This window comes from Battus philenor, unplaced genomic scaffold (assembly GCF_028537555.1).
Source record: "Battus philenor isolate CCGP_79_NKW_IND1 unplaced genomic scaffold, ilBatPhil1.0.hap1 SCAF_4, whole genome shotgun sequence".
Classification (NCBI taxonomy): domain Eukaryota; kingdom Metazoa; phylum Arthropoda; class Insecta; order Lepidoptera; family Papilionidae; genus Battus; species Battus philenor.
This window is the reverse complement of record NW_027181704.1, coordinates 9,913,150-9,927,943: the sequence shown is the minus strand read 5'-3', so window position 1 is coordinate 9,927,943 and position 14,794 is coordinate 9,913,150. Positions and strand designations below refer to the sequence as shown.

General features: G+C 31.2%; 2 protein-coding genes across 2 annotated transcripts; both read right to left on the bottom strand.

Moving 5' to 3' along the window:
• Window positions 1-898: 898 nt before the first annotated feature.
• On the bottom strand, window positions 899-9,043 carry LOC137928824 (uncharacterized). The gene is made up of 10 exons (XM_068771810.1): window positions 8,994-9,043; window positions 8,326-8,551; window positions 7,047-7,177; window positions 5,906-6,160; window positions 4,374-4,539; window positions 3,888-4,057; window positions 2,722-2,899; window positions 2,084-2,392; window positions 1,840-2,009; window positions 899-1,149 (listed from the first exon to the last, which is right to left on the bottom strand). Exons 1-10 carry the CDS (start codon window positions 9,025-9,027, stop codon window positions 941-943), a joined length of 1,848 nt encoding a protein of 615 aa, XP_068627911.1. The 5' UTR covers window positions 9,028-9,043; the 3' UTR covers window positions 899-940.
• Window positions 9,044-11,161: 2,118 nt separating this feature from the next.
• Window positions 11,162-14,470, bottom strand: LOC137928851 (TIP41-like protein). The gene is made up of 6 exons (XM_068771843.1): window positions 14,283-14,470; window positions 14,053-14,210; window positions 13,798-13,977; window positions 12,918-13,131; window positions 11,983-12,141; window positions 11,162-11,330 (listed from the first exon to the last, which is right to left on the bottom strand). Exons 1-6 carry the CDS (start codon window positions 14,295-14,297, stop codon window positions 11,232-11,234), a joined length of 825 nt encoding a protein of 274 aa, XP_068627944.1. The 5' UTR covers window positions 14,298-14,470; the 3' UTR covers window positions 11,162-11,231.
• Between the last annotated feature and the right edge of the window lie 324 nt (window positions 14,471-14,794).

Genomic DNA, 14,794 nt, shown 5'->3' with positions numbered 1-14,794 from the left:
CTGCCTGCATCCAGTGACTTCCCACAAACTTGACTAAGTCATTAGTCCTAATAGGGAGCCTACCCACGCTGCATCTACCGGCTCGTATCGTCCGCTTGAGAACTTTTGGGCCGCAACACTCGTCGTTTACACTGGCGATGTACCCGCCCACACCACTTAAAACTAATCCTTTAATCTACGCCAGTTTTCTGCGGATCTCTTTTGTGATTTGATCTCGCAGCGAAACTCCAAATAAAGCTCTATCCATGAAAACATGGAACACATACCAATTAGTTAATTCACGGTCAAATACATTATATCACGACCGGTTAGTCTTGACCGGCCACGGCCCGATCACAATATCTTCGGTGTACCAAACGTCATACTCAGCTCGAACTTTAAAGCACTACTCTCGATAGGGCATACTTTCTCAAAAGCTTGGAAGTATGTACAATATATAACAGTTTCTTATGCAAGCTGCATAATGCGAGATATTCTAAGCAGGGGTTCAATACGAAAAGCGAACGTTTCCGAATAGCGTCAAAAACTTCCCACTCCACTACAAACTGGTATGCACCAATGATCGAATGTTGAATAGACTGTTGAATAGACTAAACAACAATGAATTATTATCATCATCATTATCGTCGTGATTATCACTGTTATTATTGTCACTATATTAATAACATCATTAATATTATTATTGCAATTAATTCGCGAGTTTGATTACCGAGAAGCAAAAACACTGATGTATATAATATAATCACCGATCAAAAGTAATTAAAGACAACTTCGAAATTAATTTAATTGATCTTGGATACATCTGAAAATATGATACGTGTTAAGTATTAAAAATAAAAAAGCCGATTACAAACAATAATGTAAAATCTTGCAGTTAATTAAAATAAAACAACCAACGTAATTGATATCAATTATTCTATTTTTTAACAATTTGCCATGTTTATGTCTCATCACTTGTGGCTGACTCAGCATTAGAGGTACGAGTGTTCATAGAGAAATTATCTCCAGTGGTAGACGTCGGAGATGTCCTCCAAGGTAGAAGCCGTCGGCGGTTTTTATAATACAACACAGCTGCGAGAGCAAGTACCAACACAAACAAACCAAATGACATGCCCACAATACTAGCGGTGGAAAGAGGTGCTGCCGCATCTATAAATCAAAAAAATAATTACGAAATTCACACAAACATTACATTGTCAGAATAGATTGCATCGTAAAATAAAGACATAGACAATAGCAGAACGAAAGTTACTTATCATAGTGACTATTTTCACATTACATATACGTAGTTTTTAAAAAAACAACTTTATTTTGAGATAATACAAAAGAGTGGATTAGCGTGGGACCTGAGTTGACTAGTGGAGAATGCTTTTAAAACATTAAATCAGTTTTAACATACTGTAAAAAGAGTAAATAGATAAAGAAATAAAAAAGAACTTATATATAACGTATAAAATAATAACCATAATTTTTTTTTGTTAAATACTCTTTGCGAACTTTAAAAGATTTCTCAAAGAACTTATTAAAATTTATAAGTATTTGAAGTAAATGTAACTATTATCTCGCTGCATACCGAACTCTCCTGATAATATGCAAAATTGAATTTACTTTATAATAATGAAGTTAAATGTTCCAACAAAAATAAAGAGAACGGAACGGAAGTAGAGAAGAGAGTCAATAATTATTGTAAATATTATTCAATCAAAGAATGTAAGACCCACTCTAGACTAAATTCCCTTAAGTGAAGTAATCGTCTGGCTTGATAGGGATGCGCAGCATTCATTTATAATTTTGATTTAAGAAACTATATACCGCTTTAAAATTGTCTAAGAAACTTACCAACAATGTATACAGTTACATAATCTCTTGCTTCTAAAGGTTCATCATGGATCAGAGCTGCACAAGTCCATTCTCCTACATCTTTGTCGATAACAGGATTTATAGTTAACGAACAATCTCCATAAACGAGACTCCGATTTGGTGTGAAATAGAAGCGATCTAAGATTTTACTACAAAGGTTTTTTTTTAAATTTTAGTGCAACATTCTGTTATATTCAAATTATATTTCATTAATATGATTTACCTATTTTCTGTAACAGTCTCGTCAATTCTTATACCTATAAAGTTTGGAGATAAGAATCTACAATATTCCAACGGTTTGTTTCCATTAGAAGTGTGACAGTGCAAGGTTGCTACACCGCCAACACTCGTTTCAATTTCTCTTTTATTAGAAGCTAGAGGGCCAGTAACTTTTACCAGAACGTTGTCCGTTAATTCTTCTCCACATTGATCCCTAGGACCCATATGACAAATCCAATTACCGGCATCTTCTAATGTAACGTAAGAGAAAGTGATACCACAGTCTCCTAACTGTAGACTTTGCCCGGTGTACCTAGCAAATGCATTAAGTGTTACATAATTATTTCATTAATCAAGATGCAAAATTTGAATCAGTAGGGATTAATCAAAGTAAATCAATAAAAAAGGTATTTTGTAAAATTAAGTTAAATTAAAATTGTCAATTACGCAATATTAGTTCCTAAGCTGTTTCAATTTGGTTAATGAAGAGCAAAATCCAACAAAGACGGCGTCAACGATATCATACGAAAACATTTGTATATCTGATAGTTACCCTGAAGAAGTTATATATCAATTTGCTCTAAGTTTTGTTCTAAATTGATACTCTTTGTGTTTTTAAATTTTACTTTTGGTCAATCTCACCAAAACAGTTGTTGTTCATCGACCAGTGGTCCAGGTGTGAATTGAGTACCATTGGGGTGTTGGAACCAGCAGTAAGCGAGTGATATTTTTGCACGGCACATAACAGTAAACGTTTTATTCTGTTGAACAAATATCGTCTGGCCCCTTCCATTTATTAAATCTCGGTGGGGTCTCGAACCTGTGGTGTTTATCATAAAAAAAATCTTCAATGGGTAATGTCATTGGGAATGAAATATTGAAGTTTGTTTTTATAACTTATAATTGGTATTGTTTTCCGTGGTGCCAGTTACAGTTTTTATGGATTAGATGTGGCACACCGCCTAAATAATAAGATCGAGAGCCTTCATAAAAGTCTTAACTTGGCCTAAGCGGGCTTTTGATGGAGAACCTGGTATGGGTTGCCTCTCAACGCACGCTTAATATTTCGTTTCCCTCCGAAGTAGGAAGAACCACGGAAGAGAGCTAATTATGTTTAAGTTGACAAAGAAATTCTCTCCTTTTTAATACCTAAATTCCCGATTGTTTATCGTGCGTTAGTTTGCTTACCAAAATAAATAACGTGCATTTCCTATTAAAAAAAAACCTTATAATCAAAAGAATTTATTCACTTACAAAAGGAATGTTAACAAAACGCGATTAATTATTACATCTAGTAATCAAAACTCGTATTAATTACCAATTAAAAAAAAAACAATTAATGAAAATTGAAATATTGATACGATAAATTAAAGCCCCTTGAATATCGTTATTTCGTCGGGTTTTTGTTATCTACTTTATTATAGGATGCCGCTGATTAAAAAACCAGAAAATAGCAGGATGTATCAGAGCTGTAAACGAAATTTGTCCGTTTTTAAGAACAGAAATATTCACTTTGTCCTTTCTATAGAAAAACTTTAATAGTATTTACTATTACAATTTTAACACTTTGCGAAGTAGAGCCAAAAATAAAAGGTTTTAAAAAAAAAATTAGCTGATGATCAATAAGAGTTTGTTAAAATTTCCATGATTGAATAAATTAATTTTATTTCTATCTTTATTATTTCAAAGAATGAAACCAAATCGTCATGTAAAACTAATGAACAATGAATGAGTTTTATATTAGCCTTAATAAATTATGAAAACTATAAAACTTCGCACACTCATTAGGAATAAGAACATTTACTTACGTGTATTTGGCGCAACACTTATGAGTGCCTGCATAGGTGTCTGCGATTTTATATTAGATCCAACCCAGGATTGGACACCCACAGAGCATCGCCACGTACCGTAGTCGCTAGATTTAGGATTCTCTAAGGTTAATCCGCATTGTTTCATTGCAAATCCTTTTCCATAATAGCTAGAGAACAAAGAAATATAGACATTTATGAAATTGACTGACAAAACGTTCGTTTCGATAAGACAGAAAAATCGACAAATGTGAAGAAAATTTTCTGATTATTTTAGTCACCCTGGTTTTTATAACCTGATAACATTTTATCTTACATGAACACCACTGTTTATCTTCTCTTATTGATCGTATATTCTTAAATCGAATTAATTACAAAACATCAGATAAACTATGGATGCATCTGTTAACTTGTTTTACCTTTTAAACATAATAAAACTAATGCCTGAATTATAAAAAAAAATGTTTATATGATTGATGAAATTACCTGTGCTGTCCGTCACTTAAACCATCCACAACATTATAACCGAAAGATTCAGACGTTTTTTGGAAGCGACAGAACGTTATGTTCTTTGTAGTATGCAAAATGTTACAATATAAATGCAATTTATTTTCACTTCTGTCATTTATATATCCTACGTCCAGTCGTTCCGCTAAAATGTTAAGTAATTAAAATAGTAATAATAAAAGTATAACATCACTACGTTTCTAGTTTTTATATTTACAGTAACAATTATCTTTACCGAGGAATTAGCCTTCTTGATTTTAAGAAATTAAATGTAAATCTTAAACACAGTTATATATAATCTGAACACATGTACTATACCGGACTGATTCAATATAACATTTTATTAAGCAAGTGGAAAGAACATATAGTAGTTTTTTTAACGTCATCTTTTCTATAAGAACACTCCGAATCACAGGCTAAATAGAAATCAGCTCAGACTCATTAAATCGAAGTAGCCAGGATTAATCAATGTTAGTTAAGAGCACGAGTCCACATCGTGCAAATGACAAATAAAGACGGACAGATTCCATGTGAACACATCCTTACCTCATAATCATTGGCTAATGAGTTTTGCATATTCTATTCAATCAAATCGACGAATACAGCATAGCTGTAATGCATAGTAACTGATAAACAGATCTCACGTATTCGACGTTTATCGCACAAAACAAAAACATTCCTGTATATTACTTCATAGAAGCATGGAGGAGTGTTTTATCATAACTTTTAGATGCATCAGTACTCGAGAATGTGAATATAATTTTTACTAACTAAATTGTACTTCTAAAACTTTTAATGTTTCTTTATTGAATGTAATTATTGCGTTAAGTGCAATATAAATTAAGTAATGCATTAAGTTTGCAATAAGTGCAACGTACATTTACTTTTTTGAATTTCAGAAGTATGAAATAAATTACATGTATTAAGTAAAGTTCAATCTGTTGTTAACGTAAATTAAGTGTATATTGTTACTCATATAGCGTGATAAAACTAAATAAACACTTGAATCTATTGTATAAGAATATTATAAAATTGACCTAAGGTCGGTTTATCATATAGGTATTTTTTTATTTTATGTTACAAAATAAAGTAACAAGTGGCTAAATTCAATAAATATATATTACAATTGTAGAATTTTTGCTGTTCAATTAAATTTTTAAAGTCATAAATGTCAAAATTTAAATAGCGATAATGTTTAATAAATCTTGACCTTTGTTTAACTCAATATGTAGAAGAGGAAATTTTTGTTATCATTGACTATAAGGAATCTTAATTTTTAATTAATAATTTATAAGGTCAGAAACTTTTAGTTAACCTGTTTATGTGTCTATAATTTTTTTTCATTGCCCGTTTTTAAACATTGTTTACTTTATTTAATTTTTATTTAGCTAGTCTTATGCATTGTTTAAAAAATATATAAATAAATACGATTTAAAAAAGGTCCTAACAAAATAACTTTTTTAATTATAATTTCAGCTGAATTTCATTACAAAAAAAAACTGAAGACTCACTTTCAACTGTGACACGGCGCTTTGTTTCCAATTCGGTTACTTGACCAGGAAGACCTAATAGAATATTCCAATTGCCTTGAATAGCTCTTGTAGTACGATCAAGGATAACGCTGCAATGTCCGGGTACCAATGAACTTTCGGCAAAAGGTTTTGACACGAAACAGTATGAATTCTCCAATGTAGTCAATTCAATTTTGGCCTTTGTTTCGCCGTCTTTAAGTGATATTGGTGAACCCGTGTATGATGCTTTCAATTCTAGAATCAAAAATGTACTTCTTCATAAATATACTAAAATACATGTCACGTGACAAATTCCAAATGATTATCGATCAACCTTTAAATGCAACAATGTATTTAATTGCGATACATTTTATCATCATTTGATATCGACTTATAATTACGATTACTAGATTAGATCTTCAACACAGAAGTTATTTTGGCTTAAATTGTTTTACATAATACTAACGGTTACAGTAAACTTGTTTTGTTGTATTTCTACTTCTCTTGAATTTTAAATTATTTCTAGCCCAGCCGAAATTAGATTAGCATAGTAGCAAATTAGGTAGATTAGTTCCATTATAAGATTACGTACCAAAAACGCGTTGTTGGTGTCGTTAGAAGGGATAAAAATTTAAATTATGTTATGAACGAAATATATACTTTTTAACCCAGTCAAAATACAAATTATTTTCAATTAAAATTTTGTAACTAAAAACCATTTATGTTTACAATAAAATTGGAAACACAAATTGAACAAGGGTATTTTATTTTGTAACAATATTATTGACACAATGTGCTTAGTGCACGAAACAGAAACACAGAACATTTGTGCAGTATATATATATGCTATAACTCTTACTTCAGAAAATGTAATTAATTAAGACTCTGCTTGCTTCCGGTTCCAGTTTAGAGGTACAGTATCGGATGTAATTACTGGACTAATTGGAAACATCCTCACGTCATTACCTTAATATGACCATCATAGAGATAAGCGAGAAAATTTTCAAAAATGTCATACAAAGTTGCCATTTTCATGGGCGAGCTATTTTACTGTGAACTCCTATCTCATAATGTCACATGTCTAGAATTAAAAAAATAAGTTGTTGAGTTAATTGTATTAGATATACAATATAAATTTTACCTTCGACGTATAATTCTGTCCAACCCGTGATAGAATTATTTGCGCTAATGGCAGTGAGACGCCATCGACCTTCGTCAGTTACCGCGATATTTCGTATTCTCACACCACATCCGTCGCTCCATTCCGAATACCTAAATAAAACTTTTAATACTTTTATGTATTCAGTTTATTAATATACTTAAGTATTATATAATAATTAATTTTAGGTACATTAAAACCGTACATCAAAATTTAACCATTAGACAACACACTGAGTTTTAACCATTGACAACATTTTCTTGATAAAGATTTGCTTTTTCTTACATGAATGCGCCTTATGAATATCTATTTAACCTTTTTTATATCGGAGGATAATATTCTGAATGTACACAGGATGATCTACCATCTGGGGGAAGAGAAGGATTTGTGCAATCCGTACCCACTTAAACCCCTCGGTGGTTGTATTCGGAATTTCCCTCGCAATACGTTGTTATCCCTCCGTAATGTACCAATGCACATCACGAAGGAGAACTAGAAATTTCTCGACACCCTCACAGTGTACCGTGGTAGCTTCATAGGATGCCGTTTTGTATCCTCGCATGATCGCTGGTATCAAACGCTGCAGGCTAAGGAGTTATCCCTACAGTGTCAAACGCCCTTAAAACGATGTGACCATACGGCCACACCATATAGGGCCATTGACAGCAAGACTCCCGCGAGGCGGGCTTTTGGTCTTACGCCTCCTATCTTAGGAAATAGATTGTACAATGTACCTACTAACTTCCTAATCCACAGACATTTCATGTCCACAACCATTGGTGGAAAATAAGTTATGCACAAAACAAACACATCGATTAAGGTATATATTCCCATAAATTTCTCCAGAGCTTCTGCCAATGTCCTGCGCTGTGCACTGCTATCAAGCAACGAAATTACACAGTAATTTAATTTTTCCGTTTCCTTACACGCTAAATCAAGTGTATGAGGCTATCTCTACTGTTAAAATGGTACTTTAACATACAATTTCAGTGTCTAACATAACTACATTTAAAATTAAAAGAACTTCTTCTTCATTTGAACCATAAATGGAGGAATGTTTAGTTTTAACAGAAATATTTAAAAAATATCTAATGACTTCTAATAAATTGTGAAAGATGCCGGTTGTTGTTGTGATTAGAAGGACTTGTTAAGCAGTTGTATTAATTAAGTTTTGGAAGTAAATTCCAGTGTTTTTTTTTTTTATTTAGCGTCTCATGTGAGTTAGAAAGCGTAATCATTTTAACAGCAACATTTAACGTACCTGTTGTTTTGAGGTGATTTTACATTGAAAGTTTTACCGGACGGAGTTGTGATTTCACACGACCGATAATTTTCTAATGTTCTATCTAATCGTAATAGCGCTTCGTTTCCTTTAGCCACTCTAAGAATGTGTGGCACGCCCAAACCTTGTTGCATTCTTAAAAGGTTTTTGACTTGTAAATTTACGACTATTTGTGGAGTCACATATTGTACCAAGCATATTGTTACTAAAACCATTACAAGACAAAGTCATAAAATATGCAAATAAATTGGATAAATCTTTTAATATTTTTATATATTTTGGTTTGGCGCAAACTTTATACAAAAACGTTTCAATAAATTTTATACGACAAAAGAGAACAAAATTGTTATAAAAGAAAATTTAAAAATATTAATAACCTTTATATACTGGATGGATAGAGGTGTAAAAGTGTGGGTATAAATAAATACGTATATTTTTGTAATAGAATGCGACAGGCCAATGCTAAAACCAAATGAGCTATATATTCAACCCATTTATGTCTTACACAATTCCAATCACATTGTATATCATGTTTTTAAGATTTCAAGTTTTTCCATTAAGAGATTGAAAAATTTGCAGAAAAAAATTATTTAAGATTTTGATTTAATTTTAGTTTATTTTATTTCAATAACCTAACACAAACTCACCGAAAAGAAGTGTTGAAAGCGTCATTTTCCACATGACTTTATAACACTGAATGATTACTTAAAAATAAATATGTAATCAATAATCTTGATTTTACAATAATATCAATCAATACCTACTTAAAATTAACTGATAATCATTGGCATAATCATATTACAATGATGATACAGAATAATTATGAAAATAATAGAAGCGATAATCAGCATTTTTAAATATATTTTTTAAATGTTAAACTCGGTTAAATTAGCTGCAGTAACGAAAATCCAATGCTACAATTATTTAAAAAAATGATATAATCATCACATAAATATATTATAGGCAAGAAATCTTACACATGCGTAAGCTGTGCGTTGTATCTAACATATTTATTTTAATTGTATTTGGTTTGATTAGATAAACAAGACGACTATTTTATAACATTTTAATTTTTCCCTTGTAATTTAATAATAACATTTCCAGAGCTTTACAAAGGCGTCACTACACAACATTCCACGAATTGCACGTACGGGTGATAGGCCCTTCGCTTGTCCTTAGTTATCCTTGGAGATATACACTCTGGACTGACCTGCTTAGCGTTCACCTTCACCGACCAGAACAAATTTGAAATGGTCAACCCTTATGCCTTTCCAGAAATGAGCTGATATTCGATCTTCACAAGCCTAGCTTCTGCAGTCTGGTCAAGTTGGTGTGGAGTTCTCCTGTCTGGGGGAAAGTGCGGAGGAAGTCCGACTTGCCACCGCGGCTGCCGATCTGGTAATTTATACCGACGGCAGCCGCATTGAGGATAAGGTGGTGGCAGTAGTAATATATATAGGATATTTTTCCCGGACGCCATCTCAGCCTACCGCGTGCTCCGCACTGTCTAGGAGGACACGGTCTTGGTCTAGCTCTTCACGGGGCACGGGGGTTCTCTGAGTACCTCCACGGGTTCAAGCTCAAGGAGGACCCCTCGTGCTTCTGTGAACCGGGCGTGGACCAGACCGTGATCCACCTAGTGGCCCAGCGTCCCGCATTCGGGGGACTCCGGTTCGACTACGAGTGCCGGTCTGGTGAAAAAATCAGGGAGGACTCTATAGCCTCCATGATGAGAGAAGAAAAAACACAAATGAAGACTTCCTGTTATTCTGTAGAAAAATAATAAGCAAAGTAATACATATAAACAAAAGAAAAAATGTAAATACATAAAATCAATAAAAATAATGTAAGATAATGTGATAATATAATGATCTTATATAGAAATAAAATAAAAATTTAAAATAAAGAAAATGTAAATGAGTAATGAGGGATGAATGGAAGGGGTTATAGAGCGAAAGGGTAAGAATGAAGGAATGTGGTAAGAAATATCGAATGAAAGAACATAAGATGCATCTAAGAAGAGAGAGAAATAAAAAAGATCGTGGAAAATTTATAAACTGTAAAACAAAAGTACCCGATCCCAACAAATTAGGGGTACGAGAGGCTCCCAATAGCGGGGACCAAAAAAAAAACTCCTGCAGGAGTCGCACACCTCTTGAAGAAGTTAGGCTTGACAAGGAAATTTCACTGTTATACCACACGCTCCTTCCTTCACCGCATACAAATGCAGTATGAATTTATTTCTAGTAATTTCGTTGACTAGGTCGTAGTAATTGTTGTTGAAAACGTATATCTAAGTACGTTTTAATACTTGAGAAATGAAGAAATTCGATCTAGAAACGGTCACCGTTTTATCCTTATTATATATATATATATATATGTTAAAGCCAAAATAACAACCTGACGAAACTTAATCTTTTCTTAATTTATTGCTAAAATTTTAACTAATTACTTAATTTACAACATGTAACCTAAATTATTATATGCTATGTGCTGAATAATGAATTAAAAAGATCGAACTTTTCAGAATAATTACACGCCAATGTAGGATTATTGACCTTATAGCCAAAACCTTGATAAACACTATGTGTACATTCCTTCAACTATTTAGTGAGAATTATACAAATAAGAATTAAAATCCGCCTTCACATTATTCTTGCGAACAATTATTGCATACACAAAAATAATTGCATACACTTGAAATTGATCAACTATTTTTTTAACCACTATAGTAACGTTATTTGCTAATATAATGTATTTAGATTCACATAAAGGCTTTAAACTAAAAAGTAAAAATCAAACACTTTCAAAAACTCTAAGGAATATGTATTTTAAAATTATTGATTGCTTAACCTAAATCACATTGTTGAGATCTGTATAAAAGTTTAAGATTCAAATTTCACTATTAATTTTTCCATTATTTTATGTTTTAAAGGAAGAAATGGTATAACATCATCAGCTTCTTTCATTTGTGTTGTAGGCATCTGAAACAAAAATAAGTTAATGAAATAGGTTATAACATGGTACTACAAAATAAACAAAATTAGGATATTGTAATCCAGTTATAAATAAGGTCTTTTGTTTAACATAAGCAAAAAAATTAATATAATGAATGTAATGCGTCATATATTTGAGGGCGGTGGTTCTTCTTCTTCTTCTTTTCAGCCAATGGAAACCCACTGCAAGGCCTAGGTCTCCCCCAAAGATCGCCACGATGACCAGTCTTGGAGGTTGTTGACGACGGTAAATTTACAGATGCAGCCTTATAATCAAAAAATACTGCCACTAATTCTGTTTTGATGATTTGGAAGATATTTTTTGGGAAACCAATTAATCAACTATATCAGAAACTGAATCTGATGATACTTCCATTATTGTTTATTTAATTTTTTAAGACACATCTATATTCAATGTTAAAATAATAACAAAAATTTTAAATAAAAATATACATCTGAAAAAATCTTTCTTTAATGCCTTATACATTCTACACTTTAATGTGAATACTTAATAAGGGTATCTTTCTATTCATAGGTTGAAATATTATATTTATAATGTTTTACATGTAATACAATATTATGATTACTATAATGAAGATAAAATATAATATAAATCATAAACATAAACAGCCACACTTACATTTAAATCTCTCGCTGTAGATTCTTTGGCAGTAAATTCTCGTAGAACATAATTCGTATTTAACATATGAAACATTCTGGTCTCATGGGATCTTACCAAAACATCATCCACACGTAAAAAGTATCTTAGCAATACATACCAGTATGTGGGCATCACTCTCTGAAATACATATAAACTATCTTTTATTATGTAATATACATAAATAAAAAATAACTTTTCTTTGCCTTGGTCATATCATGACTTGAGAACAACTTAACAAATTTCTTTCTCCATCTTTTTTTTAAAGGTTCCTAATATTTTGGTGATGTCTATCATGTGAAAAAATTATAACTGGATTGACATTCAAAACTTCGCACATTTGTTTTTTTTGTGATGGTTTGACTTGAAAATTAAATTGATCATTCATAATTAAGACAGAACATCAATAAGTGTTAGCCCAGCAGTGATTCTAGGTGGCAGGTACATTTCCCAGAATACAATCTTATATAATTTACAGTTTGTGAATTAATTATATACGATTGCTACTGCTCACTATAAATTTTACCAAATAAAACACCCTTGACTTGGCCATACAGTAATAACAATAGTATAAAAGAATAAATAAAAAAAGAGAATAAACAAAGGAAGGAATAACCTTCTCCTCATAGATGGATTTAAAGTAATATCTTAATTCTATTTTTAGAAAGGTGTAATTCTATATTTGTAGTATTTTGTAAGTTTGTACCATTATTAGTTAATACTTTAGAAATCCCAAGCTTTGTTTATTTGCACATTACCTGATATAATTAGTTAAAGCCCAATTTTAATAGACACAAGTAATACAAATAAATTACAATAAAGAAAATTGTCAATAATTTTAGCTCATTTGCTTTACATAAAAGGTAAAAAAAAATCAAAAAAGTAAAATAGAATAAACATTTTAAAACAATACATACTATTTTAACAGATAGCTTAGAAATTCCATGGTCATGCAACTCATCCTCAAAAAGTGTTAAATCATGATAAAACAAAATTTGGTCTTTTTGTTTTAACAATTCAAAATTGATTGTTTCGTCAGAAGGCTCTACAACAATATTATCACTCAATGTGCCTTTGTAATCCGTTGAAAATGTCCAGTCAAAGTTTTGCTTCTTCTTTTCTGCATCTGGTCTTAATAAAGAAAATTATTTATTAGCACACATAAGTAAATATATGGACGATGGAATATATAGAAAACACTTTTTGGGTTAAACACAATGCAAAGTTTCTTGTATTTTATCTCTCTTTCAGATAAAATTTATCAAGTATCAAATTTAGAAAAGAAAATTCATAGAAATGTTAATATATTTTTAGAAAAGTAATAATACTAGCAATCGCTATTGTAAATTGTGTACAGTTACTAAATCCATAAGACCTATTATTTCCATTCACCTTGCAGTTTTATTTGTGGATGATTTCTGTATCTTTTGCTTGTACCAGATATATCACAACAACTCAGAGACCATATAATATAGTAGTTTTTTTATTATCAGCAGTTTAGAATCAATTATTAAATAAGTTATTAACATTTAATTATCTATTTTACTTTTAATGCTTTAGAAATAGCATTGTATTAAAGAAACTTTATGTCATAGAATAGGGAGAGGTCATGATAACAGTAATTGCCACAAAAAAGTGTTTTCATGGGGTAAAAATTACTCTCCATCTCTCCTTACCTAAAAACTGAAATTCTTTTACATAGAAAGGGCAAGGTAGCATTACTTTAGATTAAAAAATGTAAGATTTTTTTATTAAAACATACATAGGGTATGCCACTGCAAGTTGATATAATCTTACCTTGTTTCTAACCATGCATCAGCACAGGCAACTTCAATAGCCTGAACTCTACTTGATACTTCCTTTAAAGCATCCAGTGGGTTAAAGTTTATGCTAGCACCACTCTCGTGCGTTAAACTAAGAATATTTTTTGGAAATACCATATCCGGAAAATGCGGAATACTTAACTCCTTACAATAACTGTAATAATAAAAAACTCATTATTCACGTACATTTTGTCATTCTAAAATGTTCTCAAATTCAGTCTACACTTACATACAGAACTGGCAGTACTGATCGTCATCTCGTTCACATACAATCTTTGTTGAACAAACACTTGGCAGAATACAACTAAGATCGTAAGAAATGTGCCATGGTCCAAACTGTATAAATTTGTAATTTGTAGTGTACCTCCCACAATCAACTTTGCTATCCTATGTATAAAATTAACAAATATTTACAAATGGTACCTTAATGATGTCAAAAGTAAAAATAAAACAACTTACCTCTGCCATAAACATTGTAATATTAAACAAATCAAATTCCTATTGTATGTTTAGATCAAAATATCTCTAAATTTTAGTACCGATTTATGTATGGTTAATTTAGATAATTAAAAAGTTAAATTTAATATACGGAATAAATAATTCATTAAATTTTGCGAAAATTACAGTCAATGACTTATAATCATTCAACAGCTTGTAAATATCAAATCAATTGACAGATAGGTGACAGCTTATTTCTTAAAGAGGAGCACAGTCATTCAAAACTACAGTTTCGGTTATTTAAAGCTTTCTTAAATATCATTATGATACAATAACTAACAATATGAAATAAGTCACTTTGTATACATATAAATAATAAAATGCTTAATAACTTTAATTATGAGATTAGAAATGGTTTATACATAAAGCTACCCGCAAATTCTATAGAAATTATATTATAGTCTCCAGGTCGAAATAAGTTAAATTAACATTAAAAAATTGTTTTATGTAATAGATGTTTAATATTTACTCAA

Bases quoted from the DNA above. Each gene is read 5' to 3' on its own strand.
- LOC137928824 (XM_068771810.1), bottom strand. From the start codon at position 9,027: ATGTGGAAAATGACGCTTTCAACACTTCTTTTCG. The intron at 6,161-7,046 runs GTAAAATTTATA...TTTTGATTCTAG, and splicing joins GACAGAATTATACGTCGAAG to AATTGAAAGCATCATACACG. The intron at 2,900-3,887 runs GTAAGTAAATGT...TAAACACCACAG, and splicing joins AAGTGTTGCGCCAAATACAC to GTTCGAGACCCCACCGAGAT.
- LOC137928851 (XM_068771843.1), bottom strand. The intron at 13,978-14,052 runs GTAAGTGTAGAC...TTATTATTACAG, and splicing joins CAGTACTGCCAGTTCTGTAT to TTATTGTAAGGAGTTAAGTA. The intron at 13,132-13,797 runs GTAAGATTATAT...TTCTTTATTAAG, and splicing joins GATGCATGGTTAGAAACAAG to ACCAGATGCAGAAAAGAAGA.